Raw genomic sequence first — 23860 nt, 5'->3', positions numbered from 1 at the left:
ATGCTGGAAATTTTTTATTTTTATTTTTATTTTTACGAGCAATTGATATTTCAGTCGATTGTACATGCATAAACGTAACTGTAAGAATCGTGCGACCGTGCATGTCTGGTCTTCTGGAGACAGAGGTGAGAGATGGTTTCGTGAAGACTGGCACGCCTAAAATGCTTCAGTTGTTGTAGACATGGCGGTTCACGAGTGAAGCCGTCTCTCTGGCCTTTCTGTGCACGAATTCCAGGACCTACCGATACAATTTGGGCAAGTTTTGAAAGCTAAAAACTTCAATCGGTGCTGTATTTTGCCGGTAGGACTGGGTGAGCCGACACTTATAAAAAATCTATGAAATGAAAAATTCGGGGGTGTTCCCTTGTCGTGGAATGGCAGAATTACCCAGAATTCTTTTCGGGCATGTACGAGGCAACTTGAGAAGCACGAGACTGCGGAGGTAAAAGTAGTGAGAGGGAAGATTTCTAACCAGATACTAAGGAGTATCCCTAACTGAGTTTTCTCTCCGGTCTTCTTGTCATGATGTTCCCGGAAATTACATTCTGTCCCTCAATAAACCTAGAACAACCAGTCATGGTCTTATTTCTTTTTCTTACTTCAGTGTCAGCTAAGTTATGGAATGCGCTACCTGATTTTATGCGTACTGACTGAGTTAACAGGTTTTAAAATGAGAATCCCGCCCGCATTTTGTTTATCTGCTTTTAAAAAAATGACTGCATGTTTCTTGAGATATTTCATATTTCGTTATTTATCCGTATGGGCTATGTCTTTTAGCTGTAAATGTGATGTCTGGCTGGAAGATATTAGATCTTGTAATTACTCTGAAATTCGAGATGTAAGAAGGTTTACGAATGGGTCTATGTTACCTTTAGCAGAGCTCGTGCGTAGACTTTGTAATAAGCGACTACTGTGCTTACCATATGTGAGAGAAAATGACTTTTGCTTTGATTATATAAGCCATTGAAATCTTAGGTTAAATTGTAATGACAAGGGCGGTCTGGAGCTGTGAGTAGGCGTGGGATTTGTCACATATGGTTTAGGGGCCGACATATCTCTCCCTCAATGCCGTACCGGGAGGCAAGGTCGGTAGCAGAAAGCAGCGAAGAGTCAACTACGTCCAAAAGCGATCGCACGGGCCGAAATCCCGGGATGACTCGTTTGGTACGACGCTCCAGCGCCACGTCTGGAGGTACTGCATTTTTCTCTCTTGTTTAAACATCCTGTTGGTGAATGTGCAAATGTTCTGGGCAGAATTACCCAGAATTCTTTTCGGGTATGTACGAGGCAACTTGAGACCTCGTGAAATGGATAAAGCGCGGCCCGAGGTAAAAATAGTGATAGGGAAGGTTTTTAGCCAGATACTAATGAGTTTCCTTAACTGAGTTTTCTGTCCTTTCTTCTTTTTATGATGTTCGCGGAAATTACATTCTGTCCCTCAATAAACCTAGAACAACCAGTCATGGTCTTAATTGTTTTTCTTACTTCAGTGTCAGCTAAGTTATGGAATGGGCTACTTGATTTTATTCGTACTGACTGAGTTAACATGTTTTGAAATGAGAATCCAGGCCGTATCTTGTATAGCTGCTTTTTTAAAAATTACTGCATGTTTGTTTAAAGATTTCATATTTAGTTATTTATGGGTGTGGGCTGGAAGATATTAGGTTTACGCATGTGTCTATGTTACCTTTAACAGGGCGCAGGCGTTTATTTTGTAATGCCCGACAGTCACTCTGGTGCTTACCATTTGAGAGAGAAAATGACTCTTCCTTTGAATATTTGAGCCGTCGAAATCTCACGTTTAATTGTTATGACAAGGGCGGTCGGGAGCTGTGAGTAGGCGTGGGATTTGTCGGATATGGTTTAGGGGCTGACATATCTCTCCCTCAATGCCGTAGGGAGGGGGGGGGGGGGGAAAGGGGGCGATTTCGGTTGCAGAAAGCAGCGAAACGCCAACTGCGTCCAAAAGCGTTCGCACGGGTCGAAATCCCGGGATGACTCGTTTGGTACGACGCTCCAGCGCCACTTCCGGAGGTACTGCTTTGTTGTCTCTTGTTCAAACATGCCGTCATGGCTTGCATAAGTTTTGTGCCCTTTCGATAGAGCGGTTTTCAAATGAGTGTCGTAAAACCAAAACCATAGTAATTACTTTAACCAATCAAAAAGGACGGAGACAATACAGTAAACCAATCAAAACTCGAAGTAATTACACGTAGCCGACACAAAAGGCGGGAAAATGTGCACCCGCGAGCCACAATTGGTTTTGGTTTCACTTCTGATTGGTTGAAAAAGTGGCGCGAAAAATTTGAACCAATCACTGAGTGAAGTAGATGCAAAACCAAGGTAATTCGCTAATTACTTTTGACACTCAATTGAAAACCGCTCTACTTACCATACTCTAAAAAGATACTAACTTTTGCAAGGAACTTTCAATGTCGATCAGTGGATGGTAGAGGCGTAAACGTAATGTAAGAACCCTGCGCGTCTGCTCTTCTCGATACAGAGGTGGGAGATGGTTTTATGGAGACTGGGACGCCTAATATGCTTTATTGTAAGACATGGCTGTTTAGGAGTGAATTTGTCTCCGTGGCCTTTCTTTGGACGAATTCCAGGACCTACCGACACAATGTGAGCAAGATTGCCTGTGAAGTTTTCCCACGGAAAAAATAAAAGAATTTGCGGGAACGACTAACGGAACCAATCAAGCCTGCTTATTTGATCAGGTTCAGTGGATTTGTTGATTGGATAAGATACCTTGTTGTATAGAGTGAAGCTGCAGGTACTATCAAACTAGTTCCTGGCTAAGGTGGTGGCACTGAGTTTGTCATTCTTGAAAGTCCTGTTACACCTCAGTGACAGTTTTGGCATCCATGCTCAAAGCAACCTGGCTGGGAAGGTGCAAATTTCTAAGCTTCAGGATGGTGTAAACAACGTGCAAGAGAACTGTTGCTGATGTGAAACTAAGGCATAACATGAAAGAAACCGCAGCAACCACCGTAGGTAGCTTGCTCTCGTTACCTTAAGCTTTTTTCTCTTGAATATTAAATCTTATCCAATCTTTGCTCAATTTCATTGATCAACGTTACATGGACGAAATGAAAGCAACAAGGTAATATCACTCATGGTAATTCTTTGGTCGCGGGACAGGTTGTTGAAAATTGGACAAATTAAACTAATGCTGAAGGTTAATCCGACATGACAACCGTTAGGTAGAAATCTCTACCCTTCACACTTTACCCTTTACCCGTCACCCTTTACCCTTTACCCATGGAAAAGGTTTGCCGGTGTTTCCGTAGGGTTCCCAAGCTAATGTGACAAAAACAGACTTTCCGTGTCATCAGATCGAGATCAATACGCGTGCGAGAATCCACGTGAGCGTGCCCCTGGAAACAACAAAAAAATCTTCGGGACACCTATTAAAAATCTCGATTCCTTACAAACACCCAATCTGAACAAAATTAGGGTTCAATAACAAATCGTCGCAATACAGAGTACAATCCACTCGCTTTCGATCTACAGAAAAACTCTTTCGATCTTTCTCTTCCCCAACCTCGTTCCCAGGGTCTCTCTTCTCCGCCTCCATTGGAGGCAGAGAAGAGAGACCCTGGGAACGAGGTTGTCTCTTCCCACGTTACATAATACATGTCAATTAAAGTTACACTCCGTGGCCCGGTTGTTCAAAAGCCGATTAACGCTAATCCCAGATTAAAAATAAACCAAAGAATTTATTTCTGTACTCCCAAGTTCTGTTCAACGCTGATATTGGGCAAAACTTTACATTAGAAGAAGTCAATCTTGAAAAACAAAAATAATCAAAAGAAACTTTCGCCAAAAAGTTGAAAACATGAAAGAAAATCTTACGCCAATCCTGGATTAAAGTTAATCGGCTTTCGAACAACCGGCCCCATATTTCGTACATTCCGTTGTCACGCAATGAAGCGTAGCCGCAGAACGCGCATATCAATTTTGCCTTGCGTGACGCTAATATGCGGATTCCGACACCCTTTACCTTTTTACCCTTTACCCGTTACCCTTTACCCATGGAAAAGGTCTGCCGCGGAAATACAGGCTAAGCGACTGTCGAACGCACTTCAGTAATCCCAGATTACTATTCGTGTGATATCATAATCTCGAGAACATGTAGCTTGTAAACCAGGATATCCTTGACCCTTCCACAAGGGTGACCTAACGTCCCTTCTTCTGAAAAAGTGTGAAAAATAAAAAGTGTCATCACTTTTCCCCTCAGCGTACAATATGCAACGGATTATTTGTGATTCCTGAAGATATGTGGCTTGCTAGGAGTGACGTAAGCAAGACAAATGGTAGTCACGCATTCTTCGCCATTACAGCGACACGGAACGACCAGAAATTTCCTTCATGACTTCAGAAACGGTTAAGTGAATTTTTAATCTTAACAGCAGGTGTCATGCTTAACATAGGTATATTTTTAGCCATATTTTTGCGATGGTGCAGATTTCAGACGGGGAGCTGATTAAATCTTTTTTACCGTACAAAAGTGAAGAAGATCAACTTCGCGCAATTGGACCGACGAAAAGAGTTAAGGAACAGTAAAATGATGGCCAATTAGTCCAGGGCGTTGAGACGAAAGGAAGTCAAGTTGAAACAGGAGAGTGTCTCGGCTCATGTTCTTATGTAGTAAGAGTCTGTCAACTCAACCTTCATGCACAGTTCCTTCTGAAAAGAAAAAAAGCTCCATACTTGCATTATTGCTCGAAAAGGGCCATTTTATTTCAACTTAGATCTGCTCAAATAGATTTATGGAAAACAATAATACATCTGAGAGAAATGTTTATTTGAAGTGCGGGTTGTATATAGACACCTTTGTATCGTTACAAAATTCAGGCGGCTTCAGTGGGATTATTCGAACCCATGACCTCTATGATGTTGGTCAGTGGGTCAGTCCACCAACTGAGCAATGAAGCCACACAGTTCGAAGCAGGTCAGTTTGTTGGGCATTACTAAACCACAAAACAGCGAAACGAAACACCAAAACACCATGTGTGACCCCACCATACATTGAATATAATTAACCCATTGACTCCCAGGGGTTCCCCATTGACAAGTAAAATCGTCTGGCATTAGACAGAGCAAAACACTAAATCTGGCCGGTTTAGGCCGGTATGGGCGTCAAAGGGTTTAAACGAACACAGGTTGGATTTGAGAAATATCGTTTTAGGCTCAAAACGTTAATGCTCCGCATTTATTGAGATTAATATTAGGATTCAGATTAAGACTGAGATTAGGAGCAATAGCGTTAATTAGGCCTAAAACAATATTTAATTTCAAATCCAACCATTTTCAGTTAGTATTCAATGTATGATGGGGTCATACATGGTGTTTTGGTGGTTTCTTTCACAGTTGTTTCGCTGTCTCGTTGTTCAGTAATGTCCCAATGTGTTGGGCTCACATGTTCCCTCGAAAGGACTAATAAGAGAAGTATCACGTCTATCTTTGGATTATATAATTTCTGTGGTCATAAGACTGAAAAAACAAGTAGGATATTTAATTTAGTCTTTAAGTTTTTTTCAACAGGTTTCAATTACAGGTCATTTTTCACAGGTCACTCATTACAAAGCCTTTACTAAACTTATAGGCCTCATTAGGCCTCGTTGGGTCCAGGGTTTTGGGTTACTTTAGTAGTTTTGGGTTACTTTAGTACACTATTAGGTAAAACAATGACCTGTAATGAGTGACCTGTGTTTTAGACCTGCTGGTGTTTTTCTTTGATTCTGAGGTTAATTAACTTATTTTGCATATATTTTGTTTTAGACATCACTATCACTGCTTGGCAATGTTACATTTTTGCAAGGTTCTCGTCGCTTCTTTTATGCTGTGACACCAAAGGAAAGCTCCTTTGCAAATATTACGGATGTGCCAGATTATCTTAATGAAGTAAGCAGTATTCATGCTGATCACTCTCAGAATAAAAAAAAGAGATATAAAAAAGGATTCTTCCCAATGACAAAATGGGTTGGCTCAGTTGGTTGAGCTCGCATCAGACTTGTGAGTTGGTGGACTCCAGGGTCCGGTTGTTCAAAAGCAGATTAATGCTAATCCAAGATTAAGAAAATTAACCGACAAGGAGTTTATTTCTCTTCTCCCAAATGCTGTTCAACTCTGATATTTGGCAAAACTTTACATTAGAGGGAGTCAATCTTGAAAAATAAAAATAAGCAAAAGGAATTTTCACCAGAAAGTTGAAAACATGAAACAAATGTTTACCCTAATCTTGGATTAAAGTGAATTGGCTTTCGAACAACCGCGCCCAGCCGGACCAACACTCGGAGTCTTTTATAATAAATAACTGAGAAGAAAGTGCTGCCTTTGTAATGACACCTGCAAATGGTTACACTTTCAAGTAAGATAAGGACTATAAACTGTAGTCCCCATCTCACAACTCTTCAATCACTCAGGGCTTCTGATATTATGCGATGTTGCAATTTCGCATAAATACATGTAAACCTAAAATCGCAAAAAATCAAATTGAGATAAAAAATCGCAGAATTTGCATAAGAAAAGAGCCAAATCTCGCTATTTCGTAAGTTCTCTGATAATTTAAACATAATCTCAAGCCATTTTAGCTTTCAAAAGACGCCAAAAACTGGAAAGAACGAAGGAACAAAGTGGTGTTCTATGCGTTGTTCTACTTGTCGGGGAACTGGTGCTGAGCGACTGCTCATTGGCGACAATCAATTTCCCTAAATGTTCTTCGAAGAAATGTGGTGTGAAAACTGCTGGATTGTCATTTGCAATATGTAGTATTTTCTTTTACTGGAAACAATTAAATGTCTTCAGGGATAAGTTTGTTGTTTAAACACTAAGCGAAAACCAGCAGTACCCCAAAGAAACATTTCATGTTGACGATGGTCTGTTGTTTTGCTCAATTCGTGCAATGTAGTGGTTGTTGATCTACAAAAGTTTGTGGTGGACAAGCTACTTGAAGCTGAGTCATGTGACACTAAATCGGCAAAATGAGCCATCTCTGATTTCAGTAATTTAAAATGAGGCAACAAATGATTTATTTCAGATGTTTTCATCATTCCCTTGTGCTCAAATATATTCTTGAACAGCAAGGAATGGATTGAGTTCCCCTTAGTTCAAACAAACATGATGACCATTAAATTAGTTGAAATGAAATCGCATAATTTGCCGCATAATGAGACTTGAAAGTGCTGCATCATTTCCAATTTATTTTCGCACCCTATCAGAAGCCCTGTTTAATGTTCATACATTCTGTGGGGAAAAAAAGATCCCACTCACTATGAATGAGAGCAGGGTATGGAGTTCCTGGTGTTATCGTCAGGCCTGATTGTGTGCGCAATTAGCACCATAGGGCGCTTGCCACCCACAACACTTACACACATAAATAAAGATTGTGATTGAGTGATTGATCTACTGATTGATTGATTGATTGATTGAGATAGAGGGGCCAATTGTTACCATCAGTTTGAATGTTAGAGGTAATGGCTATGCAAAAGGGTATCTATTAAGTCCCTCAATTGGCACATAAGCTGACTAAAATTAAGTAATATTTGAGCAGAGATGGTGCTACACAAAGAGGCCAGTGGGAGCTCAACCAGAACCACAATGGGGAGCACAAAGGTGATATCCATGGCAACCACAAGAGTAGAAGCACTCATGATCACCAATACCTAATGCCATCACACAGAGTTTGTGGAATATTCACTCACCTTGTTTAAGGTGTGCATAGAAAGTGGTTTGAGTAAGCTAGACCCCACCTGCCACCCCACAGATCAGATCACTGGTATATCACTATATGAATAGCCACTGACAATATTGCCCCGAGTTTAACATAGCCCACATACACTTTGCTGTCCTTTCAACAGCTAGTAAACTCGTTTAAAGTAGTAGTAAACATTATACATTACAGTCGTAGTCCTGACTGAATTACGTACAATATTAAAATTATAATAAAAATGGTTAATTACAATTTTGCTTAAAAGTTATTTACATCGCATGGCTAATAATAACACCTCTCTTATTTCTCAAATTGTGGGAGGCGCTGTGGCCTCATGGTTAGTGCGCTCAACTTGGGATCAAGTGGCCCGGGTTCAGGTCAGGCCGGGGACATTGCGTTGTGTCATTGGGCAAGACACTTTACTCTCACGGTGCCTCTCTCCACCCAGGTGTATAAATGGGTACCAGCGAAGTTAATGCTGGGGGTAAACCTGCAATGGACTAGCATCCCATCCAGGGGGGAGTAGAAGTACTCCTAGTCGCTTCATGCTACAGAAACTGGAGATAAGCCCCGGCCTCATGGGCCTTCTAGGCTCATAGCAGACTTAACCTACCTTTTACCTTACCTATTTCTCAAACACCGAGCGTAGGAGCTGGCCATAGGAGGTAGCAGATTAGCCAGCTTGTGGTGTACATTACTTACAATATCTTTAAATAATTTAATAGATAATGATTCACGTCTCTCTGAAAGTGTTGGAATTCGGGCCTCACCCATTGCCTAAAGTACAATAAACTAGGAAAGAGTCTTCGCACGGCACGTCTCTGAATACATTCGATGGCATCAGACAAATATTTCAGGAGACTACGATGGAAGAGCTGACATGAGAATTCTAGCACTGATCTAATGACACTATTACAAAAAACTAACAGGTCATTGAGACTTATGCCGTCTCTCTTTAGATGACTCAAAAGATACAATCAATGTGCGGCTTTGGAGGTGATAGTATCCACATGATTGTTCCATTTCAAGTCATACTGATCGTAACCCCAAGGACTTTAGCAGAAGATACCCTCTCAAACTGCACGCCATCTTTCTTAATTGGGCCAGGGGATGATGGGGTTTTCTGAAAACAAACAACTAACTCTTTGCACTTGGTCGGGTTTAATTGGAAGAGATTATTGTGACATCAGTTGGAAATGTGACTGACAGCTTCCTGTAAAGAGCTTTGCCCAGAAGTTGGCAACACCTCCGAAACAGTCATGTCGTCTGCGAACTTCCACATGGAGAACGACTCTCCCGGTAACTTTAGGTCATTACCAAAAACAGCCAGGGGCTTAAATGCGTGCCTTGAGGAACATTTAGCCAGCTGGAGTAGCAGTTGTTGTTAAGTTTGACCCTTTGTTGCCTATCCCTTGGGAAGTCAATGATTTAATTGACGGTAGTTGGCTTAACCCCAAGGCTGAACAATTGGGCTATCAACAAATGGTGATCTACCAAATCAAATGCTTTCCTATAGTCTAGGAGAGCAGTTCTAACAGTTGCGCAATTCCCGTCCGTAACACGCAGCCATTGGTGGAGCAGCGATATAAGAGCAAAGGTAGTTGAAGATCCTGGAATGAAACCAAATTGACCAGGGTCAATAGATGATGACAGTATTGTTGGTTTCAATATTCCTTTTCAATGATGATGCTTCAGCAACCTTTGACAAAGTGGATGTCAGGGAAATTGGCCTTAGATCATACTAGGGACCTTGGGTAAAGGTGGAACATCAGCAAGTTTTCACACATGAGAAACTCTGCATTCCAGCAAAGAGGTGTTTAAAATGTCGTCGACGACGATCGATCCAGCACGTGGAGTGTTCACCACCCTCAGCTTTTTCGTAACAGTTGCTTCTGTGACGGATAAATTAGGCTCATTGTCTTCCAAGGCTACGTGGACATTCTCTGATAGGGGTGAATACCCCTGCATCATGCTAACAGAAGCCTCTGAAGGGCAGCACAGAAGAAAAGAAAAGTCCTCAAATCAAATTGATGTTTGTGTCCCAAATAATGACCAACATACATTGAGTTCATAAAATAAAATGCTACTCAGTTTTCACTAAAAATGTTTAATATGATACGCAACATTTTTCTTCATTTTTCAGGCCGTTCCCTTCTTCTTGGGTGCCATCATATTTGAATACATATTATCTTTCCTCACTGATTTTCCAAGATCCAGGTTGAGATTAAATGATGCAGTCAGCTCTCTTTCTGCAGGACTTTTTTCACAGTAAGTATAAAAGACAAACTCTAGCACTTTTGTTGAAAATTTTTACTTACATCCCTTTTTTAGGAAGCTGCTGTTGTATCACTATTTCTGTTTTGCCACTGACATACCTCCTCATATCTGAAAACCCATTCTGTAATACTTTACTAACATTTGTCCTGAAGATTGCCTAGCAAGATTGCTATCCAAGTGTCAACTGAGTTACTGTAAAACTAATTAAAAATAACTCAAACAATATATAACAGGTCACAATCAATAAGCTTCTCAGTCTTTAATAAATACTCTAACTTACTAGTGTCCTGCATTCCTGAATGGACCTTGTGGGTGACTCTGGAATTTCCCCCTCTGCAGTTCCTTCTTTGACAACCTCTCTCACAGTCTGGCTGGTCTGGTCCATCACTTGCTTTCAGGTACTAGCTTTTTCCTGAATTACATCTCATCTCATCAACTTCTTCAGGTGAATTGTGACTTTTCCTTCAGTTGTTTAACAAGTGCTCAATCACCAGGAGCAGGACTGTTTTCCTGCACTCCCCTCCTTTCATCAGCATAGTCAGGCCTCCTTTGTCTCATTCCTGCATCTCTGTCGACTCTGGCTTCAGTGTTGAGATATTTACATCTTGTAAAATGAGGGACCTTACCTCTATCAACAAACTGTTTGAATGGTGATACTCCAGTGCTGCTGTGGGGTGTGGTCCTTTAGCTTTATGCCTGAGTTTCTTTTCTCTGCATACCCTTTTTCCACTGCCAAGATGTAAATGGATAAGCAAATTGTTTTCTTTACCTGTTATGTACCGCACTTTGAGTCTGTATGGTTGGAGTCATAGGATCCAGTGTTCTTTCCTTGCCGAGTTTTGGGAATTGGTGGAATAGATAACTTTGAGGGGCTTCACGTGGTCAGTCAGCAGCGTGTATTATATTCCGGCCGCCATGTACAGGTACGTCAGACTAGGGCTTGTGTATGCAACTACCCCTGGAATTTGACAAGTATTGTATTACATACCTATTTACATTTGACTATTATAATGACTGAATACCCTAATTATACCTTTTTTACACATTTTTTAAAATAATATTTTGAAAGAAGATGAAAATATTTTCTTTCACAATTTTGCAGGGTCATTGTGTTGAGTGGTGATCTTTCTCTCTATATGTTTGTTTACAACAATTTCAATTTGGTAAATCTATCTTGGGATGATCCTGGAACGTGGTATTTTTGTTTCCTTGGAGTGGATTTTCTTTATTACTGGTTCCATAGAGCTGCTCACGGTAAGTTGAGTTGTTAATAGAATGTCTTGAGACTTAATTGAAACACTTCCCAGAAGTTTTCTCCATCACGTTTCTGAAGTTTGTGAGGTCATTTGTGGAAATTGATTCTTGGCTTGACAGTTCAGGACGGTACAATTTATATTTATTTAATACTAATTATTCACTTGGATTGTTGCAAGCTAGATTCCCCCCAGTGACTTATCAATTTCACTCCATGCTGTTTCTTTTCTTTTTTCCATTATATTACTTTTTCCTTAAAGTAGTTCAAAAATGACAATTAAATAACAAATGTGGTTTTAAAATTAAGAACTACATTAAGAGACGATACCGGTATTTTTCTTTTAGAAGTCAATATTATGTGGGCAGCACATCAAGCACATCACAGCTCCGAAGACTACAATCTTACAACAGCTTTGAGACAGTCTGTGGTTCAGAAATACTCATCTGCGGTGGGTAATTTATCAATCATTGAAGAACTATGTTTATATGCCATATGCAGTGCATACATGTACCTTAATTTATATTCAAACAACAGCCAAATCAAATTCATTAAAAACAAAATTTACAAAGTATCCAAGTCCTATATCTAATCCCACAGGTGGCTCATCAAGGTGGGTTAGGTAAGAAACTTTAATATGGTGCTATACAAGTAATAAGTAATGTGCTAAATACTATCCCAGGGGGAGGGGGACTCCCATATAAAAATTACGGGGGCGCTCATTTGGAAATTTTGAAAGAACCCCTAAGAGGTACCAAGATCCTTTCTTGTGGGCGTGGCATGAAATTTTTTTCACCCCCAAGAGGTACCAAATTATGGGTTTTATTTAGCCAAAATGAAAAATTAGGTAATTGTCAATGTCTCCTGTCATACTTTTTCGTCTCTGTACTTTAAAAGATACTGCTAAAACTCCTGCTGTGGACCTTTTGAGGCTGAACACCCTAAGAGGTACCAAAACCACTTTCTAAAAGGTATGACGAGCACGCCTGTCTTTTTCATATGGGAGTCCCCATCCCCCCTCCCCATCCCCCCCCCCCCACTCCCACAAATACTGTAATACTGTAACATATATGAAACTTGTTGGTTTATACTAATTGCATTTACAGTTGTATATAAGTTATTTTAATGTTCTACAAAGTTGCAGACAAAGTCTTTTTTTTGATTATCCAAGAAGACAATAAAGGGTAACTCTGCAGATTTTATTACAAAAGAATTCAAGCAACTTCTCCTTAGTTATTTAGTGGCCTTGAGAGCTAACTATACAACAAGGGATTTGGTTTTGAACCAGGCGGGGGTCCTCAGTACTCCGTGACCTATAAACTAACTGAGCTAGTTGGTAAAAGGCCAACATAAGTTCAAAATTGACAGAATGTACCTGGTACTTACTACTGTACATTTATATCAAATCTCTGAAATCTTCATTTGCAGATATTTTACCTACCCTTGGCTTTGGTTGTTCCACCTTCCATTTTCTTTGCCCATTATCAATTTAACCTCCTCTACCAATTCTGGATTCATACTGAAATTGTGGGCTCTCTTGGACCTCTTGAATACATTCTCAATACTCCAAGCCACCATCGTGTGCATCATGGTAAGTATAGGAAATCGCCTACAGCTCGTACAACTTGAGAACTTTCAAAGCATCACTTGTGGCCATAACTTACAAAATGCACAAGCAAGTTCATATGACTTTTTACTAATTATATACTCAACAATACTCACTGCTGTGTTTCCATAGCAACTTCCATATTTTTGCACTCTACATGTATAACCTATTTATGCATTTAGCATTTGATAAATCAGAAATGGGATATTCTGTTGAGTATCTAAATAAGTTTAGTGGAAATCAGTCATAATGATCACTTCATTTACATTACAAGCATTTAATATATAATGGACTTTATTTTTTAAACGTCAAAGTTGTATTTACATGTGGAGGCAGTGCGACCCAGTGGTTAGGACACTTGCCTTGAGATCTGGAGTTCCTGGGTTGAAGACCCGCTCTAGCCACTTGCTGAATTTGTTCTTGGTAGTCTCTGGTTCTACATCTCTGCTGCACTTGTAAATAGCCAACTGGTTTGCCTCTGGCCAGTTGGGATTCTTAACAGTTGTTGTTGTTGTTGTTCTGTTTCGTCATTGCATTGATTGTTTCATTGGCTATGAAAAGCCCTTATTGGGAGTGGTCAATTAAGTATGTATTGTAATATGTAGCACTGGGACACTAATACGGGACACTGTACAGGAATCAAATCAACTCTGATGTCAAATCATACTTTGGTATTTGAGGACAGAGGAAAACTGGAGTACCCAGCAAAAAAGGCAAAAGTTGGACCAGATCAACACGGATCGCTCACCTCGGATTGAGGTAAAAAGAATGATAAAAAGTCAAGTCAAGTCTCTGCTTACGAGCCAGAAGGCCCATCAGGCCGGCACTTATCTCCGGTTTCATTAGCATGAAGTATTTTACTTCCCCCTGGATGGGATGCTAGTCCATCGCAGGGTTACCCCCAGCATTTCGCCAGTACCCATTTATACACCTGGGTGGTGAGAGGCACCGTGAGAGTAAAGTGTCTTGCCCAAGAACACAACACAATGTCTCCAGCCAGCTGCAGGACCCGAACCCAGACCACTCAATCCGGAGTCGAGTGCACTAACCATGTGGCCACTGTGCCTCCCACTGAAAAATGATAAGGCCTCGAGAAATCACCCTAGTCCTAATCTTTAAGTAACCTTGTTGAAATCGGGGCAAACGTCAAATAGTTTGGGCTTACAAAACTGCTTTTCCCTGTATCTGAGGTGAGCGATCCGAGTTGATCCGGTTTGACCTTTGTAGCTGCCCCAAAGAAAATTCTCTGGGAGCAGAGTAGTAAACCTACAAGCTCAAGCCACATGTGATGCCAAGTCTGGGAGTTGAAGCCAGGCCACGTTAGTGGGAGATGAGTGCTGTTACCACTGCACTATCCCTGCACCCTAATTTTTGTAACCCAAAACAAAAAAACAGTCAATCTTTTGTTACATTAGTATTTTATCGAAAGGAAAGTAGCCAGTGTTTAGAGGTGGTTTTTAAGCTTCCAACCAAGTACTACTCTGAAGTAACCAAGTTTACTTTGTTCTCTCAACGTCCCTACTCTGGCTGTGCTGTCTTATGAAAGCCTGACAATGTCCTAATTCTTGAGTATTGATGCACTCTCCAGAAGCACCATTCAATCAAAAAATTATATGTGCCATTATTATCTTTGGCTCCATCTTCTGTAAGTTTTGTATCAACATCACTGTCGTGTAATGCCTCCTCACAGGTACCCAATGATGAGAGGTAACTTCTCCACCTTGTATCCAAGTCACTTCCCCCTCGTTTCATTTGACACTTGAGGCACTCGTTTATTACCTTTAATTAGCTTTTTCTGTGTTTGTGTTCTTGTGTTCCCTTCACTTTCTCATCTTCCAACATCATCATCATCATCATCATCATCATCATCATCATCATGAAATGTATTGCTAAAAGCACCGGCAGAGCAGGTTACCTAAAACCATTAGCCAAGGGTCTCTTGCATACACTTCCAACTAATTACTATGTGTACCGCACTGATACAGACCATAAATTATTATTTTTTGATCTGTACATCTATACGGACCGTAGTGCTTGGAGAAGTTAGCAGTCCATAAACTGCATATCATTAAGGGAACATACGGTGCTGCACATTATGAGGGTAGATCCAGGTGGCCCTACAATCCATACCATCCATTAATGGTTCGTACTATACGTCAAGTTAACATACTAACCGTGAACATATCTCTGCATATTAATACTAACTAGTCCTTCAAGTGTGTTTTCTGTATTGATGAGGCACTATAAACACAGCAGAGTTAATTTGTATAATTTTGCCTTTTTCTTTAAACGTGCCATCAACATTTTGTCGTTCTTTACTCGTACATCTGATGCCAGTGTTTATGTCTCTGATGAGGTTTCTAAAACGGAGTTATAGTTAATATTTTTTTACCAGTCCTCATTTTTAAGCATTGCCGTAAACACAAGCGAGGCATGCATGATTATGCCCCGTTCTCTAAGCGTGCTACAGTATCTACATTTTGTCATTCTTTAATCCTAACTCGTCTATTGATGAAACACGAACGGGTTCCGAAGAATCCTGGCTGTCCCTAACAGGGTGATGGTCTTCTGTAGCAGTGCTATCAGTAACATTGGTCCACTCATCTCCAGCCATTCACCCAACAGTTTGGTGGTGCAACTAAGGGCTCCAACAATCAGTGGAACAACTTATTATTATTATTATTATTATTATTAAATGTTATTATTATTACTTTTTTTTAATGATTGGGTTCTAGTGGGTTGATTATGAAAATGTTAACAGTGAATTCATGTATTAAACTATTATTAGTGGTGGTCTGAGGTGTCTGGAACAAACCATGCAATAATTATTTAAGATGTTATTGTTATCATCATAATTCATTATTACTTTCTTGAGCACTATCAACTTAGAGATTTTTTTCAGAAGACTGTATTAATTTCTTTTTTCTGTTCACTATACTTGATTTGAAATTCTGTACTTTTTTCACTTCAGGGAGAAATCCATATTGTATTGATAAGAACTATGGTAAGTTAGTAAATATCGACGTTTTATTATAGTATTAATTCACAGAATTTTAACAACCAAATAGTTAAGGTAAACAATAGAAATGGTATTTAAAAAAACGGTTTTGTTTGAACATTTTTGCAGTAACACGAAAGTGTTTATTCATTTTTGGCAGGGGGAACCTTGATTATCTGGGACAGAATGTTTGGTAAGTAATAAAGGTAAAAGCAGTTTGTAATTCACATTGTTTTAAGATTATAAAAAAAAGAATTGCTGAGACAGACGAGGAGATTGCCTATGGTCTGGTTCATCCTCTGGCCAGCTGGGACCCTTTTTGGATACAGGTAATATGGCAAATATTTCAATATGGAATCGGTAACCTTTGTGGTTGACAGCAGGCTGCAATAGTTTTAAAACTATGAGCAGATTTTACATTTACACTGGTATTTCGCTAATAGGTTTGTCAATTCACTCACATTTGGAAGACATTTTGGGAAACATCAGGACTAAAGGACAAGGTTGGTAACAAGTGCTGCTAATTGGTTGCCTCAGTTGGTGGAGTCCTGCCCTAACATGTGTGAGGCTTAGGGCTCGAAACTCAACTGGACTAAACGCTCTTTAAAAACTGACAAGAAATTTGGTGCATTTTGTAATTACAGCTGCAAACGGTGAGACTTCCAAATCCTGTTGTTGTTGTGGGTCCCATCTCATGACATTTCATAAACTCTGTGGAATCTGAAAAAACCGGCATACTGACATACTGTAGAACACAGAGCTTTCAATAGTTTGCTCTTTTCCCTGCAAGGCACTCTCTGATTTCGTTCTTGCTCAGTGTTGTGTGACCACAACCACCGTGGTGAAAAAAAAGCATCCTTTGTTTGGCATTCATTTCCGTTACAATGATAATTGCACAATCCTTGGTGATCACAAAACCAACTGAGGAAGCCAATCACATTCTTGGATTTTGTTCACCTTGCTCACTCACAGAGGTAGTGCATATAACAAACGGGGCTCTTGCCTTTGACGGCGACTGTTTCACGATTTACTGAATTGTCCCTGCCAAATATGCCTTCTGTGACTCTTCCTGGTTTTTTGGTAGAGAAGTATCTGAAAAACAAAGGAAAGAGGACTAATCATTAGGCTATTCATCATTGGTCCATGTTAAAATTTTCCCCATTAAACGTCAGCTAGCCTGCGAATGCAGACGTATTTCCGGCGGGGGAGAGAAAGGACCGTCGAAAATACGTCAGGCTAAACCTCAGCTTGCTGGCGTAGCGCCCCAAGGGGAGGGGGAAGGGGAGGAGAAGGGTTGTGGGGCTAACCCTCCTCCCCAGTTCGCCAACCCTGTCCCTCCCCTTCGGCCGCTATGCAGGCTTACACTTTAGCGGACTACGACTTTTAACACATGGATGTTATTGAACTAGCTTGATGTTCGTACTGGGAAATATTGGTCGAGTTCCTTTTTTTGCAAAAAGGGAACGAGACCAATATTTTCCAAGTACAAACCGAACAGGCTAGTTCAATAAGGTTTTTATTACATTGGCTCTCTTGCGCAGGGTTTTCTATTCCTTGAGTCTTGCCTCTTCTTCTATGTCAGAAAATGGAAATAGAAAATGGGAACAGTTTGGCAACCTAAATACGCTGCTTCGTGACCGGTCCATCTTAACAGCCCAGGGTGGGTACTTCCTTGTATGGGCTATATAGGTATGTGCGGCCCCAAAGGTTTATTTAGCCGTTTTGGTCTGAAATAGGGTATCGAGTTTGACCCCTTTTTGGTCTGAAATAGGGTATGGTTTGTTCACTCAAGTCTTCAATTGGGTATGTCTTTTAGAAGAAGCTTTTTCTTCATCATTAGGCGATAAGACCATCAACAAAGCCCTTCTCAAATTATTAAGCCAACCGTGTAACAGCTGAAATAGGTCTGCAAATAGGTCTGAAATAGGGTATCAAATTTTTGGTCACGTCTGAAATAGGGTAGGGACGGTAAGGGTTTCAGGAGGCACATCCCCACCCAAATTTTGTTTGTATCGAATCTAAACCTCGAGATTCCCGGGAATCAAAATTAACTGTTTACTTCAAGGATAGTCATTCATTGTTATAAATAATTATTATTCAATTGACCCTGGCATTACTCAACACTCATAATAGTCTGCTCCACAGCTGTCTGTCATTTTCAAAGGCCCTGGATGGACCCCTGGAAATCCTCGTTTGGGTGATCCAGCAGATATCCCAGAGGTATTCAAATAAATTTATATTCGTGTTTGTAGCAGTTTTATTTTATTATATGGACGTGAGTGTTTTACCGGAACTAAAACACGGTTGCTGAACAGACGTATGGCAACATGGAATCTATTTTTTTTATATAAATGCATTTAACTATAAAAAATTGCGATAAAACATTTCTTAAAATCATTTTAAGCTTTAAAAACTGCTAAAAAAGGCGACTACTTTTCGACGTTAGCTAAACGTCATTATCAAGTCGGAATATGTTAGTGAGTTTCGGTCTATAAATACTAAAAAAACAATAGCTGATTAAGGCCCCGTCCACACGTATCCGGAGAATTTTGTATCCGCCAATTTTTTTATGCGGATACACCTAGCGTCCACACGTGTCCGCCGTATACGTTCGGTGTATCCGGAGATTTCTGTATACGCTCTCCAGAGTGGAAATTTCTGTATACGCTGTGTATCTGGATACGCGTGGACGCTCGTATCCGAATATTTTTGTATACGCTGACGTCACAGTATCAGAACCAGTCCTTTTCCGCGCGAGATTTTACAAACTGGCGGCGAGCAGAAAACAAGAAAGCCGCAAATTTGGCGCCAAAATTATCGCAGGCTCAGCTTTCTTTGTAATGCGCATACTCTGTTGACTAATCCTTTCAGATGTCCGGATACGAATCGGATACGTGTGGACTGTCGTATACGATTCGTATACGCTACGTGTGGACGCAGATATTTTTGTATCCGCATAAAAAAATTTGCGGATACAAAAATCTCCGGATACGTGTGGATGGGGCCTAAAAGCTGTAACGTGAGAAAAAAGTAAATGATAATTAAAAATATTAAACAAAAAGTTTCGTACGTATGGAGTCCGTCTGGGTATTTAATTGTTACAAATAACACTCACAATAATGTGAGACGACTGTAAATGAAAGACATATCTTTAAATCATTGTCCTCTGAATCTCTAATTCAAGATCTTTTTTCACTCTCAGATTAAGATTCCTATCGAGAAATATGACAGTTTTTTGTCCTTCTGGGGAAATCTGTATGTCCTTGTGCATTTTGTTGTTGCTGTTCTAGCTTATCAGTTGCTGATTGCAAGAAGAATGGTAAGATAGGCATGATGCCACCTACTCTTCCTACAACTATGAGTATTAAGCTATTTATTCCAAAATCCTTTCAACTCTGCAATCAAACTGTTTCGTTACCTCCGTTGGGGTCAAAATCACGCAACGCTCCTCCCTGTTTCCCTTGGAGCAGTTCATGATTTCGGCCTAATGTCACGGTCAGATTTGGAAGGACGACGGGGTTTTTTTAACGTTAATTGGCCGTTTTTATACTAGAGACGCATAATCCGTCCAGACGAATTATGCGTCACTCGTGTTATCCGTCTAGTGTAAAGACGGGACGAACTATACAAGACCCATAATTCGTCTGGGACGAACTTGGGCAAACATTTTTTCTGCGTCTGTTAAATTCGTCCAGTATAAAGACGGGCACTGCGTCTGGACGAACTTTCCAGTAAAGTGCGTCTTCGAAGACGCACTAAAGTAGATACTTCGTCCAGACGCATAATGGGTCCTGTGCTCGTCTTTATACTGGACGAATTTAACAGGCGCAGAAAAAATGTTTGCCCAAGTTCGTCCTAGACGAATTATGCGTCTCTAGTATAAAAACGGCCAATCAGTCATGCAAAGTTAAAATAAATTTAATTTGCCAGAAAAAATTTGTATCGCCACCTGAGAAATTAATTCCAGAAAGCCCGTAACCGCCTGGCGTTTGTGAAAGTACTTCAAATCAAACTTTGCCCTGTTTTAAGGACTGTGCCTACTAATTAACAATATTTTTGCCCCGGTGTGTGATTATGCAGGAAATGTAGATCTTAACAAGTGTTATTAAAATCCAAAAAGAAAATTGGTGGTAACCACGCATTTTTCAAAGATAATTAATGAATAATATTTGTAAAAAGCTTTAAAATATAAAGCAATGTGTGGCCTTCTTTCTCAAATTGAAACTAAGTTATCTCTGAAAAATCCATGGTTACCCTCAATTTTCTTTTTGGATACTAAGAGTACTTACTAAGATCTACTTTCTCCGGATAGTTTTAAACCGCGCAAAAATATCCCTGAATTAGTAAGCATCACCGATAGGAAATCCGAGCATTCAAATACATTTTTCAGGTGCGCAGAACGCATGCGCAATGACAATAGAAGGCACCGCCCTTAAAGAGTTTGTTTTCATTTTCAATAGGTCTTGAGCGAATTTCATGTGATTGGAGTTGTTTCATATTTTCTCTTTACCATTTCAAGTGTTGGAGCGCTTTATGATAACAAGTAAGGAAACTTGAAGTTTATTGTACCACCCTACTCGTAATTTCTATCGTTGATAAATGGCGCCAAGCTTAATCCGTCAAGGAATGGCTATTTTCTCCCGAACGAGTACGGTGACCCCCATTTTTTATTTCTAGTCTCATTTTTGCTGAGAACGATGTCTTCATGGAGTACAGTAAGAAAATCAGCAAAATTCTATGACCAGTTTTTTGGCAATTTCATAAACTATAAAATTGTACTGAAGGAGACATTACGAGTCGCATAGCCTATACTCAAGTTAAAAATCTATTGGCTATTTTGGAGAGTTAAGTATTCATAAAGGCATTCAAATACATTTTTCAGGTACGTACGTGAATTAACCATAGAATGACACCAGGCTCTGCGTTATATCGTGTATTACATTTATAAAATCGAACTAAATTTGACCAACATTGGGGATGCGCCGCAATTATCAGAGCGGCATTAGCCGTATTCGTCAGCATCGTACCATGGAAACGAGCAGGGTGACCATCCTTTTCTATTAAATTTTTATCATCTCCTTGACATGTTACAACAGTGTGCGAAGTTTTATCGGGAATCTTTGAAGTTTTATTTCTAGGGAATAACCTTGCGCATATAATTCTTGGTTTCTTTTAAAGCACTGGAGTCGTTGCCCAGTTCAGGATGTGTATCAAACCTTCATTGAATATTTTTCCCCATCTATCCACAGTAAAACCAATGGACTTTAGCCAATGCAGACAGATTGACACGATGAAATAAGCCAATGGTTGCAATGCATAAACACGTATTACGCGTGTAGCTTTTGAACAATTCTTGAATTCGGCTTTTGTGATAATTGGGGTCGTCGAAGTCAAGTCAAGTGGGTGGTTTAGAATAAGTGAATGGCTCAGGTGGTTTCCACTTCAAGTGGCAAGGTCTTCAGTTTTCTAATACCACAAAAACAGAATTCAATAATTGTACACTGTTTTGGTGACATCATCAGACAGAAAATTGTCACGTGAAACTGACATGAATTGCTTTATGTGGCCTTTGTCAATGATTTATAACGCGCATTGCCTACCAGGCTCGATTGACCACACCACTGTTGGATCACTGGTCCAGCCAATTGTATTTTCCACCTATCAGAAAGTCGCCTGCCTTCCAAGTACAAAATACAATGGGCTGAATACAAAATACAATTGCGACATGTGCAAAGTCACGGACAAACGACACGTACCAGTGATCTAGCCGTTCATTGGAGGGAAGTCGAGACTAATTACCAACAGATTCTAAAAGAATATTGGCCAGCAAACTCTTGAAGAATCTCAAGGTTGCATGTTTCTGATATGAAACGCTTACTCTTTGCCATTCAGTTTTTCGCATGGAGGCGCCAGTGGTTGTGTGGCTGTCTGATCGCCGTAATCCCAACGTTTTTGAGCGCATGCCACAGGTGCTCCAACCTTCTGGGGCACCCAATGTCAATTTTCGGAAAATATCTTTTCGGAAGACGATTTGAGATCCAGAATTTTCGGAACATTTGTTGTAAAATTTCTTGCTTGGCTGCCTGTCCTAGGATTTTCGAACATCTAAAAAATGGTATAATTGCTCATTTTTAACGGATTTTTACCCTAAAAAGGTCACCTAGTCGAAAAGGGAAGTTTTGATCCCTATAATTTTCGGATCAGTAGGCTTTCAGCTAGGAAATCCGAACAGATGAAAAACTTTTAGGGATAAAAATATGCCTATATCTACCGTTTAACTTGTACTAAAATACTTTTAACAATCCTATGTTGAAGTGGTTTTGAACTATATTCTCGTTGGGTGCTCCTGAAACTTTATGACCTGATGGAGATCCTGTTGGAAGGCTAGCTTGACCGGCAATGTGGCGTGATAATTTCAAACCAATCCTCAGCTGCAGTATAATAATAGCAGTTGCAAAATTAAAAAAAAACAGTAGAGAATTACTAAATAGTTCATTTTTATACCTTACTTAAGCTAACGGTACGTAGCCACAGCAACGAAAACTCCATTGTCGGTCTCAGCGTTTTGTTCTGGCAATCATTGGAAGAGCTCTGCGGGAATCTTTGGGAAAATTGAAGGAGCAATACACTTTTTTTATGTCTAATTTTGGGGTTGATGGTTCTTACTTTATTTTCGATTTGATGCTGAAAACGTTCTCAACGTCTTCTTAAAGTTGTGTGGTATACGAAGTAAATAGTTCGACTACAAACTAAGTTGCTCTTCAGAGTAGTAAGGAATCCGCAGGGAGTTTAAGCACGCGACGTTTTTGAGCCGCGGACGGCAACCGGAAATCAACCTTTCGCATGCCAGGACAGTAGTGTCTGTCTCTCAGATTTTTAACCTTATCATCCCTAATGGGGGAAAGATACTTAGCAACTGTAAAGGTGGTAGTGAACAGACAAGTTAAAATGGAAAACAACTCACTTCCGGTTGCCGTCCGCGGCTCAAAAACGTCGCACGCAGGGTTAAACCCTTTGACACCCAAACAGGCCCAAACCGGCCATACTTAGTATTTTACTCTGTCTAACGCCAGACAATTTTACTCATCAATGGGGAATCCCCGGGAGTCAATGGGTTCCCCAATCATTGTTGATGTTAAAAACTTCCCTAAGTATTTGTTCTCTCAATACAGTTTTAAAATTCTCTTACCATTGTTTATACTACTCACAAAAACTAATGACGAAAATGAAGAGGATTTTAACCGACTCTCAGTCTGGGTATGTTCTTAAAATTTTGGTTTATCTCAGCCTGATCGTTCTTGTAAAAAAAGGTTCTTCTGAAAAAGGGTGTTTACAAGAGCGACGGATTTGACCGGCATATGTAACTGGTTTTGTGGCTTCAATTCAGTAAACATTAAATCATATATGCTTTTAGGTGGTACGCACCATATATGGAGGTATACCGCTGTATCTTGTTCCTTGTTGTTGATCTGATTCTATCAGTTCAAAATCTCGACACTGGAGGTAAGCTCAAAAAGAGTAACTTTTTCCATTTTTCACCCCTCTTTTTAAGTCTCAAGTTTCATATGTATTCGAAGACTTTGGGAAGACTGCAAATGAAATTAATGTAAAGTAAATGAGCTCAAATTATGGTTTGTGTTGAGAGGGTAGAAACAGAATACCTGGAGAGAAACTACTCGGAGCAGACTTGCGAACCGAACTGCCAGATAAATTAACATGACAGTGATCAACGCGAAAGCCTCAGCTACTTTGGTCACTACACTAAATTCAATTTAATAGTTCAGTTCTGTAGTTTTTCTTTGTTCTTATTCTGTAGTGTGTGTAATAAATACTGCTTGTGTATCAACTATATGGAAATATTGCAAAAACAAGTCTGAAAGTAAAAAGTATTTAGAAACTTCAACATATGACTTCGAGGACGGCAATCGAACTCTGGACTTGGGGATGGATGCTATTCCCGCCGGGATTAGATTCTCTCGATACAAGCTCGGATAAGGACTATAAAAC

General features: G+C 40.0%; 1 protein-coding gene across 1 annotated transcript in view; it reads left to right on the top strand.

Moving 5' to 3' along the window:
* Positions 1–2418: 2418 nt before the first annotated feature.
* Positions 2419–23860, top strand: part of LOC138029940 (alkylglycerol monooxygenase-like) — a 23909-nt gene continuing 2467 nt past the window's right edge. Inside the window, exons 1-14 of the mRNA XM_068877790.1 lie at positions 2419–2996; positions 5791–5913; positions 9864–9988; positions 11100–11251; positions 11597–11700; positions 12678–12840; positions 15827–15859; positions 16014–16050; positions 16107–16182; positions 16297–16356; positions 17999–18073; positions 19056–19172; positions 20314–20396; positions 23268–23356. Coding sequence (XP_068733891.1) covers positions 2973–2996; positions 5791–5913; positions 9864–9988; positions 11100–11251; positions 11597–11700; positions 12678–12840; positions 15827–15859; positions 16014–16050; positions 16107–16182; positions 16297–16356; positions 17999–18073; positions 19056–19172; positions 20314–20396; positions 23268–23356 — 1261 coding nt within the window. The 5' untranslated portion in view covers positions 2419–2972. The remainder of the gene's footprint in view (positions 2997–5790; positions 5914–9863; positions 9989–11099; positions 11252–11596; positions 11701–12677; positions 12841–15826; positions 15860–16013; positions 16051–16106; positions 16183–16296; positions 16357–17998; positions 18074–19055; positions 19173–20313; positions 20397–23267; positions 23357–23860) is intronic.

Source organism: Montipora capricornis, chromosome 2 (genome assembly GCF_036669925.1).
Source record: "Montipora capricornis isolate CH-2021 chromosome 2, ASM3666992v2, whole genome shotgun sequence".
NCBI lineage: Eukaryota > Metazoa > Cnidaria > Anthozoa > Scleractinia > Acroporidae > Montipora > Montipora capricornis.
Note: the sequence above shows the minus strand (reverse complement) of the source record. Positions and strands in the feature narration are given on the sequence as shown.